The sequence below is a fragment of the Amphibalanus amphitrite genome, unplaced genomic scaffold (genome assembly GCF_019059575.1).
Source record: "Amphibalanus amphitrite isolate SeventyFive unplaced genomic scaffold, NRLGWU_Aamphi_draft 001408F_arrow, whole genome shotgun sequence".
Lineage (NCBI taxonomy): Eukaryota > Metazoa > Arthropoda > Thecostraca > Balanomorpha > Balanidae > Amphibalanus > Amphibalanus amphitrite.
Window position 1 is genome coordinate 146,491 of NW_024882901.1, and position 22,962 is coordinate 169,452.

A 22,962-nucleotide genomic window follows, 5' to 3' on the forward strand; every position below is an offset into this window, starting at 1 on the left:
ACTACTCAGTACTCACTCAGTCACAGTTGTAAAATCGCAGGCAATCGGTTCCACTCCAGTCACAACACAGGGGCTCGGTCAGTTCATTACCAAATCAGTCCCGATGGGTCCAATAATTACTGCGCTGCCCCTGGACTTACTTTTCTCAATCACCTGTCAAAAGCCCCTCCCCCTTCAGTCATCGTGCCATGAGAGTCCGTTCAGTAACATCAAAAGCCCATTTTTAATACGACCACCGGGACCACCTTTCAACTACGATGCCCAGACTTTCAAGCTTTGCCACAATTCACTTCATGCATTTGCGATTGGGTCTTTATCACACACTGCTCTACAAAAAGATCTGGTTCAGTTATTTTTCATGAGGGAGACCGGCCTGCTATTTCCAGGCAATAATTATTATCTACATTGCAGTTCATAGCACAAATGTCTCTACATCTATTAACGTATGTAACGTAACTTGTGTGTTTACTGTTTAGGATTTATTGAAATTACGCTATGGGTAAACAACTGATTGAATGCATGACGCTTGAAAAGTTGGATGTGTTGTTTTCACCTCTTGCCATATCTATGCAGCCTTCATTTTCAGCTTTCAACTATCACTGTCAAATTTGTTGTCGTTTTATGGCAATGCATGTTGATGTTTCATTTCTTGATTGGCTGATGAGTGAAAGTGTATGATCTTGATGATGTGTTCCACTTCTTTCCAACTTCGTATCCTTCCAGAATAGGACGAATTTCAACCACATCGTCCACATTTTACACATTAACAAAGCCAATTTTCACAAACAAAATTTTCTTGATCAAACCAGCTACATCGATCCAAATTAATTGTGTAGGTGGCGCAAACAAGGATGGTAGTTTGAAGTGCATCAATTCACCATTTATCATCAGTCCACCTTAGAGACGACCTGGGTCCTGTTTCACCGGTGATAGCAGCACGCTACTATCAAATTGCGCGAGCTGACGTAATGTGATGACGTCACACTAATGACGTTTCGTGTAATCCGTGAGCTTTTTCATAGCTACGTTTGGAACAGAGTTGCTGCCTCGTTGAATGCGTTTAATACATTCGCACGGCCGTGAAGACTGAAGATGTAAGCAGCAATACCTATTTGATGACATCACACAAATTGACGACGGCATGGTTTGTTGATGTTTCCATGGAAACCCAATTTGACACGTGTGATAGCAGCGTGCTGCTATCACCGGTGAAACAGGGCCCTGGTAAGGAGGCGTCACTGGAAATCTGTACCACCGAAGTGCCCCCAAGTGCATGCGAAGTGCCGGCTCCGAGCTCCCACGTAGGTGGCGCCACTGAAAATCGGTACCGCCTCAGAACCGGCCACTAAATCCTGGGTAGGTGGCGCCACGGGAAATCGGCACCACCTCAGTACCACCTCAAGACCCTGTGTACGGCCGCCACTGAAGGTCTGGTGGTATACCACCTCTGAGTCGAGGTCGGGGCCAACACGCATAGGAGGCACCTCCGAATTTTCCTTCAAGACCCATGAGCTAATTTAGCCATCCAGTTTGATTGAGTGGCTGATGGCATGCTCATTAGAAACACTAAAAACGCGGGGCTCGGGCATCCGTAGAACAGCAAATCTAAATGGCAACAATAACATGGAAGCAAAAGTAGTTTTGGGAACATGTCACAAAATTACTCTTATATTGGTTATTGTATTCCATGACATGAAATTAAACTGATGCTCCAGAACGTTCATCTGCATTCAATCGAATATGTCCATTTGGTACTGTCATAGCCCGCCCGCCAGCATCGCGATGTCGTCATGCTGCGAACAACATATCAGCTAATTCCATACACCGACACCATGCTTAGCACCCGGCCGAATGGCGCGCGGTTCAGCCTCAGCTGTAGGCGGACAGTGATCCCTGTTTGTGTCCCCAGTGCCATCCAGGTCTCACAATAGGTCGAGGTCGCCGGTCGACCTCCCCGCACCGGCTCGTCCCCTGGCGTACAGGGTTCCACAGACACTACACACCACGAAATGTATCCGGTGGGGTATCGGCAGGCCGGTGACACCACTGGTGCGTGTATCAGGGGACTGGGGTGTGCGTGCACGCGTGACGACCGTGGCCGCCACGCACCGTGCACCTCTTTGATGTGCTAATGGCGCCGACTGGTGTGGCTGTGCCTCACCCGGACGGCGCTGAAAGACACCCTTGTCGGCCGTGTCGGGCCGGGACAACTGACCCTGACCCCTTCCTGGTCAGCGTAGTATCGTACTGACACGCCCTCGGGCACCGGGGCTGACCCCCCGACCGGCGCGACCGTCCGAACGGCTATCGTAGTGGGCCGAGTTAGCGACACCGCAATGGCAGCACCTGCTGCGGTCTGCGGTTACTGGGCGTTGACACAAAACAAAATGTTGTCTTTAATCACGCACATACTGTTCTGACAACATTAGGACTGCCATAATTTACAATCTGAATTTTCTGATTAGGTACCTAATTCTGGACATCCAAAATTTAGTCGTTGGAACAGTGACATGGATTTTGTAGATCTTTTCAAGTCAGGCACTCAAAATATCGTTATGCGCCAGGCGCGGCCATAGCGCGGGACGCGACGCCAGCGCCGCCTATCGGCAACGCCAGAGAACTAAGGTCGGTGAGAGCACGGATTTTGATGGGTGATAGCGCAGTGTGAAAAAATAGGAAAGTTACATGAAAATGTCGCTATACTACGGTATAGTTCACCATCTGAGCGACATATTTATGTATTTTTATCCATGGCGGATAAAAATTGGACCCGGGATCTGGCCATGGAAGAAAAAAATGTTGGTCAGTGTAAGCACGGATTTTCGTGGAAATGAGCACAGTGTGAGAAAATAGGGAAGTTACATAAAAATGTCGCTATACTACGTTGTAGTTCGCTATCTGAGCAACATATCTATGTATTTGTTATCCATGACGGATAAAAATTGGACCTGGGATCTGGCCATGGAAGAGAAAAATGTTGGTCAGCGTAAGCACGGATTTTCGTGGAAATGAGCACAGTATGAAAAAATAGGGTAGTTACATAAAAATGTCGCTATACTACGCTGTAGATTACCATCTGAGCAACATATTTATGCATTTTTTATCCATAGCGGATAAAAATTGGACCTGGGATCTGGCCATGGAAAAAAAATATTGGTCAGTGTATGCACGGATTTTCGTGGAAACTAGAGTATGAAAAAATAGGCAGCTTACATAAAAATGTCGCTATACTACGCTGTAGCTCACTAACTGAGCAACACATCTCTGCACTTTTTATCCATAGGAGAGAAAAATTCGACCCGGGATCGGGACATGGAAGAAAAAAATATTTGCACCACCAAATGAAATTAAGATACATCACTCCCGTTATATTTGTATTGAGTCTTTCATGAAACAATTTCGCTATACTACGGCAAACAGCATGACGTCTCGCATATATTGAGACATATTTTGACAATGCAATGTAGGTATAATACAATTTGGAATGTTCATAAACATTTTATCTTCTCCTGCCAAATCCCGGTGCCAATTCTCCCCGAATATTGGTAAAAAATACGTCAGGGTAAACGCATATTACTGAATTTAATTGCATTATATCGCATTTTTCAGTTTATCGTTAAGTCTCCACACAGGGACGTTTTCATCTGAAGTTTGGCCGCCGGAGCCACCGCGAGGCCTAGTTGCACGAGTAGCCGATAGTCGGCGCCACCGTCGCACTCGGCCGCAGCCAGTATACTGCCAAAAATGGAGCTATTATGATATCGCTCGTTGGTAACAAAGTGTGGCGTGCTTCATAAATGATCGCCGCATAGAGAAACAACCGTTTAATGAAGAAAATGACTTATATTTTACTCATAATAACAATCTGAACCCCAATGTCCGCTTCTACATATATGGAGTTTGGCGCATAACGTTCCGTGAAGGGGAGAGATAATAAAACATCAACGCACTGAACTATGCCTTTCGTAACCCAGGTGCGAACGTTTTCACCCCAGCTCCACTTTACAGGGGGTAGCATATGTTATGGAACTCAGATCGCTGCCGATATTGAGCCAAAAAAAACTTGCCCTTATAGGCCACAATACCACAGTTAGTGATAGGGCGATCAGGTGACCTGACCCAAATGGTCGCCGGCCGTTACACCTTACAACGCGCGAGAGAAAGATGACCTTGTTCGGCTTCCTATTAGCCGGGCTAAACAATGTAAAGAAAGGTCGCCCGAGGCGTAACAATACAATAATCCTGATAGTGTTGGCCACTGGGCAGCTCTAGATACCGAACCACTCGTGTGTCGAATGCATGGGTCACATTCTTTGAAAGAATTGTGCAAACCAAACCGATCTAAAGACAGTCAACAAAGAAGTTATAAACTACCAGGCAGAAACAGCAATCAGCATTCCACTTACATACAAATATCTTGCTTACGGGTTCTTAATTTCTCACCCCTAGCCACCTCGCGTGCCCCAGGCCCCGTACTCGTAACTCCACGCATTTTTAGGCCGTTTCCGCCCCGTGGCGTAACCGTTCTGCGTGCGCCGGGCGGTTTCGCGACCCCGCGCGATGTTGACAGGCGGTCACCGCCGCGGGTGTGGCCGGGCCAGCGGCGGTAAGACGGTCGTGTGTCACCAGAGCGCCATTCAGGGTCGCCGCGGGCGTGCCGGCCGACCGAAAGGCTGCCGACGGCCGCCAGTTGCGCCTTATCACGACCAGTTGCGCGGCCGCCGCTGGGGCTGGGGAGGGGTTCGACGCGTGACATGACCGGGCCACGTATGGCACGCCAGACATGGTAGCATGTCCTCCACCACCGTCAAAGGGGCCGCAGAAATGGGCCGCGGTATAAGCATGAAATTTACTGATGTCTGAGCCGGTGGAGCCATTGAGATTTCGAACATGCATTCACTCGCGCCTTGCAGGGTGGGGATTCATTGTATGAACATCCCCCTGCGGTTTTTCGAAAATATCTCAAAAACAGCGGTGCAAATATTATGCATCTTTTTTGCTCATGTTGTGAAAATTTCCGACCAAGGTCACTCAAGTTCAGATCGCCAGGTCACGTCAAATGACCTCACCTCAAAGAGTTTCCGTGTCTACCATAGCTACACCGAGTCACCGATCGCTTTGAAACTTTCAGCGATTGATAAGAGCAAGAGTATGCACAAAATGTATATCCCGGAATTTTGATATCGTTGACTCAGTGATCGGTGATATCGAATTTCTGATTTCGGTGAATTTTGATGCCGGTATCGGTGAAGGTGACTTTTGATATCGGTGATATAGCGAGCATTTCCGATCTCAGCAGTACATTCGCGAATATGCTGCTGCGCGTCTTCACTGCGCCATTAATTGTCTATGGTATCGGCCGAATCCGCCGTTTGAAGACGGACATTCGGCTGCCAAAGCAGCATATTCGGCCGGACCGAATGTCTGACTTCCAGCAGCAGATTCACGAATATCAATCTGCTGCTAGATTGACGGGTATTGTTGGCAATTGGGGCATGACTTCGCGTACTGCTCTCCAGCGACCCCCCCCCCCCCCCCCTTCCCCCTCCGCCACCCCACACTCTACTAGCAACACAATTAAAAGTTAAAAATGAGCAAAATTTAAATAACAAATAACTTTTTTTCAAAGCTGCTGTGTTGCATGCCGACACTCTATGCCCTGACAGTAACACTTCACGAGTGCTTGCTGACGCAACTGTCGACATGCTCCGCAGAGCAAATGTCACTGTTAATGGGTATCCCGAACGTAATTTGCTCTGGGCGAAAAAGCATTAGCTCATAAGTCACAACCATGTCGACCACACACTTCCAAAACCTCAGATGGAGCCGACCTAGTGCTTGGATAACCTCTGTTAAATCGGATTTACCGGCCAGAATCCAGCACCTAGCCAAACGACTCTATACTTTTGCCGCGTTTATTCGGCATATTACTCATTCATAACCATAATGAAAGAATAAAAGTTTATATCAGCACCGGTGCACGAGCCATGCAAGAGTGGCAGTAAAGCGAGCGGACGCATCCGTTCTGCTTCCGCGACGTGAGTGCTGGGAGGTGCACTTTCTACCGGGACGTTCTTCCCAGCACCTCCCCTCTCCCAGCTCGCCCGATTTCTTCTCAGCTTTACTAAGTCATCGCGGCCCGCTGTATGCCGACTGCGTCGTTGCCGTTCCCTTAGTGGCAGCTGAGATTTGCGCAACCGGGCAGCTCAGTAGCCGCCGAGTGCACGAGGCGGCAGTGCGCGAGCTGCCCAGTGAAAGTGGCGCTCCGTCGACTGTGACGGCCCGGTGTCGGCGCCGTCGGCCGGCGGCGGCGGCGGCCAGTCGTCGCCCGGCGCGCCGACCGTCCGCCGCCCGCTGTCAGTCCGGTGCTCCGCGCGGCATGCCCGTATCGTCTGCCACGCGCCGTGTCTGCCGTCCGTGAGATGCCGGCCCGCTTGCTGCGCGCCGCGCTGGCCTGCGCCGCGCTCGCCGCCTGTCTGCAGGCGCAGCGCCACTTTGACGACTTCTCCGGCGATCGGGACCACCGCGGCCGGCGGCACGGCGGCGGCGGGCCCGCCTCCGAGCGCGCCATCGGGCCCGGCTACGGCCGGCCGTACCGGCTGCCGCTGCAGCACGACGCGTTCGACCCGTTCAGTCAGTACCGACCTGACAGCGAGGCGTTCTTCACGCCGGCCTACGGCACCGACGAGCCCTCCGGGTACGGTCCGGCCGTGTACGCGCCGCCGGTGCGTCGGAGGCGGCCGTACCGTCACCATCGACCCTCCATCAACCACTTCGACGACGACAACGGGCACCGCGACTACCACGACGACTCGTCTAGGAACACGATTCATCAGCCGGGTATGTCGCGGTGAGACTCCCTCGGAGTCACCGCCCAGTCGCCAGGAGTAGCCCCGATCTGTCCCTCCGGGATCTGGGCCACTCTGGGCTGGCGCAGCTCGGATCTGGGCTGGTCGGACAGCCCAGATGCGACCAGGCGTTTAGTGTGTGTCAGTGCGCTGCGTACCGGCGTACCGTTGGCTCCATTCATCACGCGCTACCACAGCGCGACCACCGACCGCACAGTGCGGCGGCCGGCTGGTAACGAGCGCGTCCTTATCCCTGTCGTTCCGCTTGGTGCAGGGAACGGTGGCAGCCGGCCCCGGTGAAAAAGTAACTCTGCTGCAACCCGGTCCCTTCGTCCCAGAGATGGCAGAAGCTAAGGCAACTGAGAAATCAAGCTAAAAGTATCAAAGCAGCATATCGTCGAGTTTTCATTATTTCAGGCTGACAGAAAGTTCTAAACCGATGTAAGATCGTTTTGTGAAGTGCAAAAACCGTATCCTGATCAATCATGGAAAACGGCCTGTGACGCAATATGTTCTATTTTTGGCAGTCATAAATCGCAGGTGAAACGTTTGGAAGGGACATGGTGGTCACATGAGTCATGAGTTTTGCTAATTCATGGTACCTTCCTTTTTCACGACGCATAGCTCTCCATTAATTTGTCATACTGGGATAAAATCATGTTAGACGTTTCCGCTTGAAACGAATGAGCAGCTAATGCTACTCGTAAATTATGCTAGCTTACTGCGTTGAACCATATCTATATGAATGTAAGAGATGAGCAATGGACATGAATGAAGCTGAAAATTATTGTCTTCTATTACATTTCCATGCATATTAATTAGTATACGTTCTCCGTTAATGCTTGTCCATTTTTTGATACACATTCGGGATTGTTTTAGAGCTATTGTTCAAGTCGTTTTATTGCCAACTCTCCGACGGGGGACCGGTAGGCAAGGAACCTAACCATCCACCCTAAACACTAAACCATAACTAGTTTGCAGCTGCTTTTGGACCATAAACAGCGCGCAAATAACGGCTTCAGTAGTTGTAGAATGGTGGCAGACTTCAGCATAGCCCATGGAACAGCGGTGTATTTAGTTTCGCAAGCACGGTAGCTCATCACGGGCGCCTCCATTCAACACGGCGCCACTGAGCTACAGTCTCGGCAAGCGGCTCGTCTCTTCCGACACCCCTGCAGACCCGAGACCGTAAACGCAGGACCCGTGACAGCACAGACTGGAAGCCACTTTGCTGGCTGACAACGCCCGTGACGCGACTCTGTGACACGCTCCGTGACGCGCGCACGCGGCGCGGTTGCGCCGGTGGGTCAAATGTGACGGTCGTCACCGACCACTGCCGCCGTGCGGACCTTTCACGTCGCCTCTGATGTAACCGAGCGTCACGGCTCGTCGCGGCTGTGCTCCGGGGTGCAGCGGAGCGCGCCCTGCCACCGGCATACGGGGAGGGGCGGCAGCTCTTTGTGCGGAAGCGGGGCGTGACAGTCGCCGAGGGGTTCCGAGCTGCCTGGACGGCGCAGGATGGTAGCCGCTTAGATCCTATCCGCTTTCACGACGGACTACACATCTGGCTACAATTTGGTGCAGCACAGTTTGGTAAAATAAGGTCAACATAGGTTCAAAATTGAATGATAGTTGTTTCATCATTGCTTTTTCAGTTTGGGCCACACAAATCCGACCAAGAATAATTACTTATCACCTTGCACTGAGACGCACGAGGGTATGTTGCCAGATGTAGGGACGAGATTATGAACAAAGACTGGGGAATTTCCTATGATAACAATGCACTTGTGACTTGTTTCGCCACCTCCACCGTTTTCATTGTTTAAATGTAACACTCCAGCTCTCCAACAGCACTCACTCCAGCTGAACACTCCAGTTAAATTATTATATATGTAAACGTTGGTGAAATAAGCTTCCTTTGCGGTAAGAACACATGTTTATTTTCACAACATTGCTGAAACATCATGCCACACCTTTACTCTTTTGAGCCAGAGTAGGGTATCCGCGATTCCGCAATGAGTGTTCATAAGCTCAGTTAATCCGTTACCTGTTCCAATTATATGTTCCCAAACAGAGTTTCTAGCCAATTCATGGGGTATTGACCACAGGTACGCCAGTTTATTTTTCATTTCATCTTTTTTGTAAGTGGGCCACTACCTTTTAGATAAATGACAAAACCATGGCTCTAGAGAGCAACAAAAACATGGCTTGCTTTTTTTTTTAACTGAACACAAACCCGACCTCACTTGATATAAGTTTAAATCAAGCAAAGCGATATAGTTTCGGTCTTATAAAAATAAAATAATAACACCAAAAGATGGAGAGGGGGTTCCGCGGAAATAATCGCGATTTTCAGACGATAATAAAAAATCAACTTTTGAACTAAATGAGGAGCCACCAAACAATCGAAGCATATGGATGTTACCACTGGAGTTCGAACCTTTTTGTAGACCCAAGCATTGGTAGGTACACTCGGGGGCAGATTGATGTTCTACAACTCTTTATCCACCGGGTTCCTATGGCTCAGCATTGGCAGCAGCCGCCTGGTACCGGTAGACTGTGCCGCTTCACTTACTTGTCAAGCGGCACAGCCTACCCACACCGTATGCCACCGGTCTGGGTCGGTGGCTGGAAGGCGATGTGGGCCGCTTGTGACGTCAGCGCAGCGGTGAGGGCCGAGCCCGGAGGCATGGCTCGGGTCGGCGCGGCGCGGCGGCTGGCGAGGGCTGGGGAGTGAGGTGGGGTGGGAGCACGGACCATCGCGCGGCTGAGCGAGTGTAGTTAACTTTCGCGTCTCAAGGCGCCAATTATTCTACCTAACAATTGTGCTAAAGCAGTTGTTAAAATGTCCTATCCCCAAGACAGCGCCTATCATCATACTTGCAATGCACCTTACGACACACTTAAACGTGGCATTGGGACAGCCGATAGAATTTATATCACACGCGCATCGAGTTGCGGAGCTACATTGTTTAGAACAGATAAGTATTAAGGCCTTGATTGAGCTCATTGGTGTCTATTGTTTCGCACAGCAATCGTCCAGAGACGTGGGAACTGGGGTTTTTGGATAGCGCGGCGTCCCAACTTTAAGCAATTCTTACTGTTCCTCTAATGTGTGGTCGCAGCCACCAATAGCAAGCCGTTCCAACTAGGAACAAATAATTCGCGCACCTGAGACGGTTCGAACCGGGTTTCTCCAACCGGTCACCCTACGACGCTAGCGTGTATCCACTGAGCTGCCGAAACCAGCGACCACCCGCGGCGGTCAAACGCGATCAAATGTCACAATACTGTCATTGGCGGTCAGCGGGTCAATGTCATTTTGTTTTGTGCAGACGAGCACCATTCTCGGTAGCTCAATGGATGAACGCTCGTGTCGTGAATTGGTCGGTGAGAGAAGCCCGGTTCGAACCCCCTGAGCGGCCGACTTTTTGGCTCCTAGTTAGAACGGTTTGCTATTGGGGGCTGTGACCACATAATAGAGGAACAGTAATAATCGCTTTAAATTGGGGCGTTGGCTGCGGCACTACTCATAACCCCCAGTTCCCACGTCTCTGGACGATTGCCGTGCGAAACAATAGACACCAATCTGCTCAATCAAGGCCTTAATACTAATATGTTATACCTACAAAATATAGCTCCGCACCTCGATGCACGAGTGACATAAGTTCTATTGGCTGTCCCATTGCCACGCTAAAGTGTGTCGTAATGTGCATTGCAAGTATGATGATAGGCGCTGTCTTGGGGATAGGACATTTTAACAACTGCTTTAGCACAATTGTTAGGTAGAATAACTGTCGCCTTGAGACGCGAAAGTTAACTACACTCGCTCAGCCGCGCGATGTCCGTGCTCCCACCCCACCTCACTCCCCAGCCCTCGCCAGCCGCCGCGCCGCGCCGACCCGAGCCATGCCTCCGGGCTCGGCCCTCACCGCTGCGCTGACGTCACAGGCGGCCCACATCACCTTCCAGCCACCGACCCAGACCGGTGTCATACGGGTGGGTAGGCTGTGCCGCTTGACAAATAAGTGAAGCGGCACAGTCTACCGGTACCAGGCGGCTGCTGCCAATGCTGAGCCATAGGAACCCGGTGGATAAAGAGTTGTAGAACATCAATCTGCCCCCGAGTGTACAAGCAACGAAAGCCAAAAGTGGAGCCAGGAAAACTCGACTAGTAAAGGTATGCGTTTCCTTGTTTGAAACGAATCTACGTCGAGTGACGTAAAAAAGTTTATGGGAAGGCTCTTCTCCGATAGAACCTCAGAACATTTGTGTTCCGAAAAAGACACCAAATAATCTACATTCTACTAGTTATTCAGTTTCCAAGGAGCCCACAATATGACAGCAACGACCAAATCCTTCCACAGACTCCCCCCACTCCACCTATGACCTCTGACTGACCTATCATTGACCTCAATACCAACATCACCAGCTTCAGCAGCTTCAGCAGCAGCGGCGGCAGCGGCCGACTGGTCCTGGACCTCCGGGTGCCTCCGGGGTACCGCCGGGGGTACCGCCGGGGTGCGAGGCCGGCGCGCTGACCGGGGCGGTCCTCGTTTGCAGTGATCCCGCAGAAGTGCAGTTACAGGGGCTCGCAGTACGACTGCGGCGTCAGCGTGGGCTGCGTGCTGCGCGGCAGGAAGGCCATCGACCTGTGCGACGGCGGCATGGTCTGGAGCTGCTGCGTGCCCAGAGACGTGGCCGACAAAGACTACGCCGCCGAGGCCACCGTGTCTAACGCCGGTGAGTGGGCGCCAGGGGCGCGGCCGGCCGGACGGGGTGACACGGCCGGGAGGGGACAGAGGACAGCTGGGGGTGGGAGAGGAGGACGGCGCCGCACAGAGCAAGAACGGAGGGAGCGCATCGTAGGCAGTCTCGCAAAAAGAAGTTCCACGAATTCCGCTTCACCATGTTGTGTATGGACCTGGGCATCAGCGGTCTGTGGAACCAGTAGTCGTTGTTACACTGTCTTAGGTCTTGAAACAAAGGTCAGGAAGAAGTGCAACATATTTTTTGCAAGATCAGGAAACAAATTGGCCATCATAAGATATGTTCTTCCTATAAAAATGGTAGTGGGCGGAGACTCAAGCTAAGTCAACTGGTCGCTCGCACTTCATTTTGTCATTCATGGTCATCGAGCGCGGTGTGGAACGTAGAGGGCAGCTGTACGGGCTCAGAGTGAAATGGATATCATATGCATTATGCAAAGAGCCGCTGCCGTGCGCAAAACGATTACGCATCTGCAGTACCAGAAAGCTGACCAAATGAAGACGGAAAGATGTAATAATTGTGACAAAAAAGCAACATGAGGAACAAGACAGAACCGAGATGAATCAAGTCGTGAAGTGTCGAGGAAACTTTGAAGGCTGTTTGGAGGGAACGTTCACGAATACTCGTCATGATCTAGCGCTGCCATCGATTCCGATGTTAGCATGTATGAAACATAAAACAAAAGATAAATCTGAACTTAAGCCCAACCGAAACTATGATAACTCAACTCACACACCACTTCTCTTCCATTCCCAATGCACGTACCACACAAATTACCGTACAAAGTGCCACCATATTCAAACTCGAAATCACCCCCACTTGGCATGACTGCCTGTCGTGTTTGTCATCTTCCCACCGTCTCTGTCTAACGCGCCCGGCCCCGGTGATATGGCACACTGAGTGGCACCGTCACAGATCGTCACACGTCACTCTGACCCCCGTGCCACCGTCACTCCGCGGTGCCTCTTCCCGGGAACTCGCCCTTCACCAGCGCGTGTCTAAACCTCCCCTTTCCACCCTTGCGATGATTTGGAGCCATCGGATCAGCCAACCGTGCCGGTCGCCGCGCCTGACCGCGACGACCGTCACCAGTGAACTTGTCCGTTTTTTATCGATTGTCCAACGCACGCACAGTGCACAGGGACAACGAGTGTGATCTGTAATGCTCGTGGGCGTGTAGAGTAATGTCAGCGCCGTACGCGGTCGCTCATTGGTCAATCTCTGCTATCGTGGCCCGGAATGAACAGACCGGAAATGTTTTGTTGCGTTGAACTGGCCCTTTTGTGTGGGTGTTGAATGGGCACAGCGATGTGTTCATCTCGACACTTGTGTTCTACATATGTGTGAAACAGGTAATTACTAGAACTAGTAGTCTAGAACCGATTGCATTGAAGGGTTTGAATAGCCTGACGACATAGCCGGTATAAGCTAATTCGACTACTCATGATTTCATGAGATTGATTTTGAATTCACAAAAACACATACCTACTAGAAAAAAAAAACAGTAACCAGCATAGTGAGTACGGCTGTTCAAATGAACAGACTCCATGAGAAACTTTACGTTCACAGTCGAGGCTTTCAATAATCAAGGAGCACATTACCTAAACCCTGTTGGATTGTTAAAAAGGCCAAACAAAAAAGTAAAAGCAGCCAAAATAATTTCATTCAAAATTTAGGTTATCAATGATTGTCTTCCCTAACGCCAGCTTAACTTCTTCTACACCTTTTAGAGAGAGCTCAGCAACTGTGTCTAGCTATGTCTACAAGGGATTTTAAATAAGGGCTCCCTTTTCAACACCTTGGATTATCTATCAGTTTCTCCGCCACTACAAATTTATGGACCTTCTTTTGCGCTTGTATGCACGGATGGTCTGCCATGTTATAATAAGGAAATGGAATACCCAGCCGCTATCTTACTACTCATTTTTCTCCTTTTTGCAGGTGCCAACATCTCGAACACATCTATTGCTCTTGATACAGCCGGTCTTGGTCCCCTATCGTCTGACTTACCGACTAACTTTGACGCTTCCCACGCGACTGGCCCGTCCCCTGACCTGGCCGCGGCCGGCTCGGCGCCCCGTCCCCAGGTCACCACCATGCGCGCGCTCACCCTGCCCTCCTACTACGGTCACCACGGCCGGCCCGAGCGGCCCGAGCGGCCCAGCCGGCCGTACCGCACGCCGCGGCCGCACCCCGTCTCCATCATCCCCATCCTCGACGAGCCCAACCCCGAGACCAACCACGTCGGCGGCCACGCGGACGGCGACGTGCCCAGCTTCGGGCCCGTGTTCGATAACCGTCCGTTCGTGGTGCTCCGGCCGCTGCGGCCCGGCACGGGGTACGTGTCGGGCTCTGGCCGTCCCCCCGTCCGGCCAGCGCGGCCCTCCCGCCCGCTGGCCGGCCTGCCCCCGCCGAGCCGGCCCGGTCTCCGACCCGACCCCGACGCGGACAGTAACCATGTAGACCGGCCGCAGCGCCCGCTCCGGCCCAGTTCGAGCTCGGCAGACGCCAGTAAGAGCGCCGCAGATCGGGCCGACGACGACACACGCGCGCGCGCACAGTCTACACGCATGTTTGGTGATGGTAGTGTAGTGGCTCGCACCTCCACCCGCGTCCCTTCCCGCCGCCAGCCTGACCTGAGCTGACCTCCAGGCGGCGCGCAGCAGCTTCAAACACCGTCACCGCAGCTTCTCTTACCAAATGTCTCACCCACGATAATGATCTCAGCTGTCCAGTGATATTGTTGCATTGGTCATGATAATAAACCGCGAATAAATCAATCGAATAAAATGTTACACGCCCATGATCGCTCACAAATTGTACATACAGAGCACAACTGTCGTGTGTCGGTGAGTTGTTAGCGAGTCGTCATGAGTTAATTTGTGAATCTCTTCGACAAACGTACACCTATAATGGCGCTACAAAAAGTCCATTACTGCATGTATCGAATCTACTTTGCCAAGAAATGCATTAGTATCTGATGTATCATTTTCCTTACATGTTCTAATTGCTAAGAAGTAAACAATCAATCGATGTCTGTAGCCCGGTGAACTAACTCGTCAACACCCGAGTGGTGTCTGTCCCTCACCGCCCACCTCCATGTTGCAGAGTGCGGTCAGGTGTACAGTCGCACCAACCGAATCGTCGGAGGTCACGACTCGTCGTTCGGCTCGCACCCCTGGCAGGTGGGTGAGCGTTTACGCTCAGTGGGTGTTACGCGTAACGTAACGGTGTAACGGTAGGGAGGAGTCGGGAGTGATGGATTTCTTTTGAGAGGAGAGGGGCAAGGAAGAACCATTACTGGCAGGTAGGTGGGCATTGTATATGTTCAGTGGGTGTTACGCGTAACGTAACGGTGTTAGCGGTGGGGAGGAGTCGGGGATGGAGCATCTCATGCAGGAAAGAGAGGGCAGAGATGAAGTTTACTTCGCAGGGGATGGCGGAGGAGCAGCGATGGTCCGTCCCTAGATTGATTAATTATGGACTATCACTGCAGCAGGATGATGTAGTGTAGCCTTTAGTAAGATGTTGGAACGGACAGTGATGACCATCGCTGTCTCAAGTGTCACATTCTAAATAAAGACGTCCATGTTTGCAGGCTGCACTTATCAAAGAAGGCTTCTTCTCCAAGAGAATTGCTTGCGGCGGCGCCCTGGTCAACAAACGATGGGTGGTCACCGCCGCCCATTGCGTTTACAGGTAGGTCGACGGGCCCACTTGAGAATAGCAATCGTTAAGTACATACAACGGTACCAAACGGTGCAAGAGTCACTAAAATTTTATATTGTAACTAGGTTAGGTTAGGGCAAAAAGTCTGAAGATGTGTCTGAAAAAAAGTCTGATGATGATGTCTGATGTGCCTCTCCCCCAAGATTCACCGGTATAAAACAAAACGGAGCTTACGTATAAAGTATGAATTTTCGATAGTCACGCTGTACTAAAGGCGATAATTCCCGCAGCAATGTTGCTATACATGAGCCTGAAACAATGCACACAGTTGCGAAATCGTCCGTAGTGCAAGTCTGAACTTATACGAGTATGTAGCGCTTTAGGAACGACAGATGGCCATTTGCGAGGTCTTCCTTTGAATGTGTAACGTCACCGGTATAAGCCCCACAGCTGGATTATACGAAAATTTCAACTACTGCAACTTCACGATACAACTCTGGCTCCCCACAGAGCCGACATATCGAGTATGAAGATCCGGCTGGGCGAGTACAACGTCCGAGAGTACTCTGAGCGCTATCCGCACGAGGACTACTCGCTGGAGCGGAAAGTGGTGAGTGGAACCGTGCTGCATCCTTCTGGAGCCTCAAGCTACCATCCCCCCCCGAGCTATCAGCTGTTTCCCTCCCCCGGGCTAGTAGCTCTACCCTCCCCCCCCCTTTCCGAGACCATCTGCACCTTCGAGCTGTCATGTGCAACCCGTCGACACGATGGGTGCGGTGTGCGGTATACGTCCAAGGTGCATCCAAGCGCACCCCAACGAATACATAGTGCATAGTGCATATTATACAGCACCGCTGTATAAGGCTTGCTCCCCTGAGCACATATTCATATATTTGGCATCAACATGTTTTACATGAAACTAAGATTTGGCACTCACCATCGTTCTGACGCTCGCAGGTGCATCCCAAATACAACCCGTCCAACTTCGAGAACGACCTGTCGATGGTGAAGCTGAGCAAGGACGTGGTGTTTAAGGAGCACATCGTGCCCGTTTGTCTGCCCAACACGGACGAATCCTTCGTCGGCGACACGGCCACCGCCATCGGCTGGGGACGCACCGCGCACGGTGAGTGGAGTTATATGTCACGGTCACTGGCTGGGGACTGACCGCGCCGCACGGTGAGTGAGGCTACGATATGGTCATTGGCTGGGGACGGACCGCCCACGGTAAAGTCATGGCCGGTCACTGGCTGAGAACGGACCACGAGCTTTGAAGTTTGAGGTCACCAGACGGCCACTGGGTGGGGACGTACTGCGAATATTGAGATAGTCCATGAAACGGACACGCCAAGGCATATGCATTAACAGGGAACACACCTGTGTCATATGAGCCGTAGATGAGCCGACATAAGCCAGGCATGGAGCAGGGCGTAAGCAGCAGTCGTTAAACGCATCACCTGTCGGTTAGTGATATCATCACGTCACCCAAGAGCCGAACTGACAATTGAGAGTCAAGTATCATGGGTCAACCTGCTTGGGCGTGGGCGATGGTAGGAAAAAATGCGAGCTAATACACGTCGACTTTACGGTTGGCAGGTAAAAAAGAACTAATTAATTATGGGAGAGCTCGATAAAAGAGAACACCTAGCAAAATACCTAAGGCACAATATATTTCATTTTCGCGCCGTTATCAGAAAAGTGCATGACATTTTGAATGACATTTTGGTATAATGACATTTTGAAAAGGAGCGGACTTTGAAATAAAAATGAATGGGTTGAAATTTTTAAGCGGTGACACTAGCGTAGATTACTCCTTCATTAGCTTTAATTGTCTCACGTAATGCTAAAACAACTTATAGCTTAGCAATTAACAAAACAGCTTTTAAGCAACTGCTTGTCCCGAGAATAACTGAACTCACAGATTTCAGCAACTTAGCTTATGAGCTTGAGTATGCCGCTACTATGCATTGTGAACAGGCACTGTTACCATCTAATCGAATAGCATCGCTGTGCAAGTCGCAACATAAGTGTAACTCAGGGTAGATCTGCACAAAATGGGACATGTCTTCCGCGGCAAAATGAGTCAAACGTGCTTAGTAAGCGAATGCAGCGACACGGATCACCTGGGGCGTTCCACGACAAATCGACAAGTGCCCTGCACCCTCATATTTTATTTTTTGCTTAAAATTGGTCTAATGGGTTGTGATGGGCGGGGAAGCCAGCTGTGGCAAGGATTTTTTTCTTCGAACAACGGTTTCCGAGATATAGCCTCGGGCAATACCTGGAGGTCACGCTGCAACCCTATGTTTGGCGGCTTATAACTCAGACACTATTGGTTTTCTATGATAAAAACTTTATATGGTTCAACTCACAATCAACCAACAAACATTTTGGCTATCTCCTATTTTCAATTTTTGAAAATTTTGATCACGTGACCTTTTGACCTATTTTTCGAAGAGTGACCTTGATATTTTCCCCACTGAAAGTTGCAATTTTGTCTGATGACGATTAAAGCCTTATCAATTGTCATTCATATGCAATAATAAAAAAGTGGCTATCGCCCTGTGTTGACCTCAGGTCAGGTCATTTTTATGACCTTTCCATTATTACGAGCGGGAGCGTCAGCGAGATCTCGAGAACAAAGCAGGATAGCGACAAGCGGTAAACGGTACAGGGTACACAGGGGTTAGGTCTATAATTTTTACTGAGGTCATTTTCAGGTCAGGTCAAAGATGACGTCACAGGAGCATAAAGGAAGTCAAAATAGCGGCACTACATATATATGAAGTTTTTCTCGAATGACTTTCATGGTATCCCAGCTAGGAACAAACTAATAGCACCATCGTGATCCTCTCGTCGATCCGCATCGAAACATATGTATGTTAACCTCGAAAGGTCGAAAGGTCAAAAGTTGACCTTAGATCACGTGACTTAAGGTCAACTTTTATTTTTTGAGTCAACTGAAAATTTTGATCACGTTTTTCGAAGAGTGACCTTGATATTTTCCCCACTGAAAGTTGCAATTTTGTCTGATTGTGAGTTGAACCATATAAAGTTTTTATCGTAGAAAACCAATAGTTCTGAGTTATAGGCCGCCAAACATAGGGCTGCAGCGCGACCTCCAGGAATAGCCCGAGGCTATATCTCGGAAACCGTTGTTCGAAGAAAAAAATCCTTGCCACAGCTGGCTTCCCCGCCCATCACAACCCATTAGACCAATTTTAAGCAAAAAATAAAATATGAGGGTGCAAATGTAGTTTTTCTATTTGTCGATTTGTCGTGTCGTGGAATATAACACACCTGTGCATACTACTTACCAATTCACACTTACCGCAGCGATCCCACGTCTTGACTTGCATTATGTCCACTGAGAACTCAACCAGAATTATTTTAAATGGCTCAAAGATCTTCTTGCGAACATTGCGCAAAAATGAGCCAGCAAAATGATATTGATAACTCTGCGTCGATTAAAAAAAAAGTCGAGAAATAAGCTTGAGTTGCCATTCATCAGCAAAAAACAAAAAACAAAAAAAATGTTTGTTACGTGAAAAACAAGCAATCACGCACGAACGTAAGAGCGTTAGCGGTAGTGATAACTGATATGCACACTTCAATTCATGTATGTATCACCTACCGACTTAATTCGAGCATCTGAACTAACACTGCACCGCTCGAGATTCAAACAACCCTCTCCTCCCAGACTGGCCCGGCTGACCCCCTCCCCCTCCCCCCCCCCCCCCGGCAGGTGTGGCGTCCACCCCGAACGTGCTTCAGGAGGTGGACGTCGTGGTCATTGACCAGCAGACCTGTCAGAACTGGTACAAGGGCGCCGGCCGACGCGAGGTCATCCACAAGGTGTTCCTCTGCGCCGGCTACAAGGACGGAGGACGCGACAGCTGTCAGGTGAGACATGGGGCGCTGTCTCACGGAGGCAGGGCGCAGGGGAGGCACGGCGCTGTCCCACGGAGACAGCGCGAAGAGGGAGCCACGGGTTACGGCGCTGTCTCACGAAGGCAGGGTAGAGACATAGAGAGTGAGAGAGGGAGGAATCAGGAAAGTCGCTGGCCTGTCTCCCTGAGGTAGGGCGTAGAGAGAGGCACGGCACTGCCTCCCGGAGGCAGGGTATATAGGGAGGCGCGTTGCTGCCTCCAGCTCTCTCGGAGGCCGAGACAGTGGTGACGTGAGCAGTGAGGCACGGCGCTGTCTCGCTGGGACAGGGCGTAGAGTGTGTGTGTATCACGGGTTTACATAAGGTGTCATGTGATATGTTGGACACTGGACAGTGGACACTTGGACAGCAAAATTCATATCAAACATCAGCCAAGATGAGATGCCACAGGGTGACTAGAGATCAAATATCGATTAGTGATTTAGAATGTGCATCATAACGGACGGTGTTAACAAAACAATAATGTGAAGTGAGATCGTACTGAATTTAACTGGGCATTGCAGTAGCCTTCTTAGTTCTTATTGCATGACAAAACATGTTTGATTCAAATCGAGTCAAAATCCGTGGCATTTCATCTCGCTTACGTTTGATTTTCGGTACATCACCAATTGAAGAGGCTGCTCCCATGAGATGTTCTTTCCATTCCCATTCCATCCAAATGCAGTCTCAGAATCTGCTCTCTCCCACGATTGCGATAGAGGCTCAGAGAGCTGATGAACACACTGATATCCACTGCACTGATTCACACACCGATGTTACGCAGCCCTCTTCACTGCACAGTGCTCATCACTGATCACTTGTCACTTGTCAGTCTCCAAATCCATCACATCACGATCCCACACCACCAACCTCCACCATCCGGGCTCGCGACTGGCGCCAAATCGCCGATCACTTGTCATGTTTTGTGCGCCAGGGGGCACTGTTTGCCGGCATCCATGCGTCTTCCCGACGCTTCGCTGAGCGCTGATTGGTGGAGACAATAACCGCCCCGGGCGCTGTTGCTCGCGCCGCCTGGGGGAGGGGAGGGGGTAGGGGGAGGGGGTAGGGGTGGGGGGGGGGCACTCGGCGACAGCCCGGGGTCGTGACTCGGGGGTCGTATTTCCGATGCGTCTCAGTTCCTCTGGCCAGAGACGATTTGCATTTTGCTCGAATGTTGTCGAATGTCAGTCGGTGGTTTGGACGCGTGTTTGTATGTATGTAGTTAGTAAGCTGTAAATTGTATCATCTGAAAATATTCAACCCTTAACTGGATGCTGCAATCTGCATTGTGCGTAATCCATAGCTAAAAATTGTAACCATTAACCACCTATCGGTATCATAAGTACCTAAACCTTGACAAGCTTGAGTTCTTCGCTGGTAAACGTCCATTATGCTATTAACGTCCCAGTTAAACGTAACTCGTCCAGTAGCGGCGGAACACCTTCAATTAAGGGGGGGGGGGACACTGCCGACTTTTGGTCCCATTTATTCCATGCAACGCCCATAGGGCTAATGTTAAAATGGCAAAATCAAAGGGAGCACGGTGCCCCGGTGCCCACTACGTTCCGCCGCCAATGAGCTCGTCCACTGGCGGATCCAAAAATGCGGTCTTGGTCTCTGCGGGGTGCATACCCATAAAAAAGTTTCTCCAATTTCCAATTACATCGGACTTCATTGCCCCAGCGGTATTGCAATGCAGTTTAAAACAAACTTTCTCTAAGAAAAATATACATATTTTTAGGTATTACCGTTTAACCGTATATTTTCGTTGATTTCAGGCGCCGCGAGGGTGGAGAGTTGCCCCAAATGCCCCCTCCCCCGGACCTGCAAGTGAGCTCGTCTCTGCAGAATACTGACGGTTTACTGTATTCCATCTCTCCCAGGGTGACAGCGGTGGCCCGCTGACACTATACAAGGGAGGCCGGCGGACCCTGATCGGTCTGGTGAGCTGGGGAATCGGCTGCGCGCGCGCCGGCCTGCCAGGAGTCTACACCAACATCGCCAAGTTCATGCCCTGGATCAACAACTACATCAACACGTAGGCGGGCGGCGGACAGCGCGACGTGAAGGTGCCATAACCAGCGCCGGTCGTGAGGAGCCCCGCACGCGGGGCGCTACCAGCACTGGAAGGCGAGTGTGTGGTGCAGCTGCAGCGACACCTATGGCAGTGAGCTGAACGACAGCTGTATGCTATCGCCGCTGTGAGCGCTGGTGCTGTTCACGGTTTTTGTTTAGCTCGTGATGCTTGCGAAGCACTCGAACTATATGTTGAAGAGCTGCGTCCTGACTCCCGCTCCGTCGAAACTCATCAGAAACCTACGTTACCAATGTCCCAGCAGCAGTCTTAGGGTTTGATTTGCTTTATAAATGAGACCGGGTAAAGAGGTACTGAATCAGTTTCATGCAACCGGACCGTACACGACTACGAACAGGGACACGGAAAAGGGTACGTTTCGACTTGAATAATCGCGTAATGCATGGGATGAGTCATGGAATGTGTAAATTAAGCTACATTGAAAGTTCACGCATTGGTCGGTGGCTGATATGACGTGACTTACACATGATCTTTGAATGGAGCTGCATGATCAGTTGTTATTGTGAATGATATTTATATTACGATTTATGTGACGACCGACGGGTACGATTTTTTCTGACGGTGAAGACTCATTGCAAAATTCAGGGTGAATTCTGTTGACATTTGTTGGCACCGGCCGTTCGAAGTTGAACTCTCATTCATTTGGGAATGCCGAATTTCGACCTTATGAAGCAGCAAGTGACAGCATTTGTTGTTTACAATAGCTTATGTACGATGCATTATAACGACAGGCCAACTTTTTGTTGTTATACCGTTACTTGCATAGGGACTTCAATCGAGTGTCCCTTGCCGCGACTGTGTCTGATAATGTCGAGTGTGATTGGACTTTCACAAGGTAACTGTCGAGATAACAACGTGTCTTTCTAGTGCCTTGAAACCGCCTTCCAATCTTATCACTAACCACTCCGGAAACAAAGAAAAGTTAAAAGTTTTTTAGATATTTGTTTCACGCGCTCTCTTACAACGTGAAACAAACAGCCACAGAAAATTAACGAATCACGAAACGTTTAATAGTCGTTTTTTTACGGAATGTCATACACTGTGCAAGTGTCGAATATTCACGCTGCAACGCATTCTTATTATGAATATTCTGATATTTTCTATGTTTCTTGCTGTCAATGCTGTGTACGAAAGTTACCATTGTTACATGATGCCTTCTTTGTACTTACCTCTGCCTGTATTGTTAGTACCAGTACAACGCGTTGGATGGGGAGCTGTTTTGAGACTCCGATATTGGTTGTCTACCAGTGATATGTGTCATGTCGATAGAAATGCACGTCCAAATATACATAAGATGCACGGAAGTGAATGCTGTTTTTTTTTTTTTTTTTGACAGGCTGACGCAGTTCCAAAATGTTAACCCTCGCCGGACCTATTAGTTTTCTACATACATCCCAGCCGAGTGCCGACGGGGGCAGGTACGACGAGTAGTAAAGTAATCTTGGGTACGACAACCTCGCCGTTTCACGCCTATTGAGCTATGAGCCCCGCGGAAAAAAGAGCGTGTACGCCGTTACGAAACGCAACAATCGGTACCCAAGTTCAAGGTCTCAGGATACCTCTGGTGACCTCTGAGGTCAGGTCAAGTGCCCCAAGGTACGGTTTCGGTTTTTGGTAAATAACCACCAAAAATTGTCGCAGAGCCACGATTT

General features: G+C 50.1%; 1 protein-coding gene across 6 annotated transcripts in view; it reads left to right on the plus strand.

The window, feature by feature from the left end:
• The window catches only part of LOC122372852 (serine proteinase stubble-like), a 45,116-nt gene extending 22,505 nt beyond the window's left edge, over window positions 1-22,611 (plus strand). For 3 of the 6 annotated variants that reach the window (XM_043350495.1, XM_043350494.1, XM_043350496.1), the window contains exons 4-11: window positions 11,412-11,591; window positions 13,560-14,129; window positions 14,727-14,803; window positions 15,217-15,317; window positions 15,798-15,897; window positions 16,245-16,413; window positions 19,033-19,190; window positions 21,099-22,611. In XM_043350495.1, the coding sequence (XP_043206430.1) occupies window positions 11,412-11,591; window positions 13,560-14,129; window positions 14,727-14,803; window positions 15,217-15,317; window positions 15,798-15,897; window positions 16,245-16,413; window positions 19,033-19,190; window positions 21,099-21,257 (1,514 nt within the window). In that variant the 3' untranslated portion in view covers window positions 21,258-22,611. The remainder of the gene's footprint in view (window positions 1-11,411; window positions 11,592-13,559; window positions 14,130-14,726; window positions 14,804-15,216; window positions 15,318-15,797; window positions 15,898-16,244; window positions 16,414-19,032; window positions 19,191-21,098) is intronic. The other 3 variants (XM_043350498.1, XM_043350497.1, XM_043350499.1) reach the window with 1 other exon arrangement.
• Window positions 22,612-22,962: the final 351 nt, after the last annotated feature.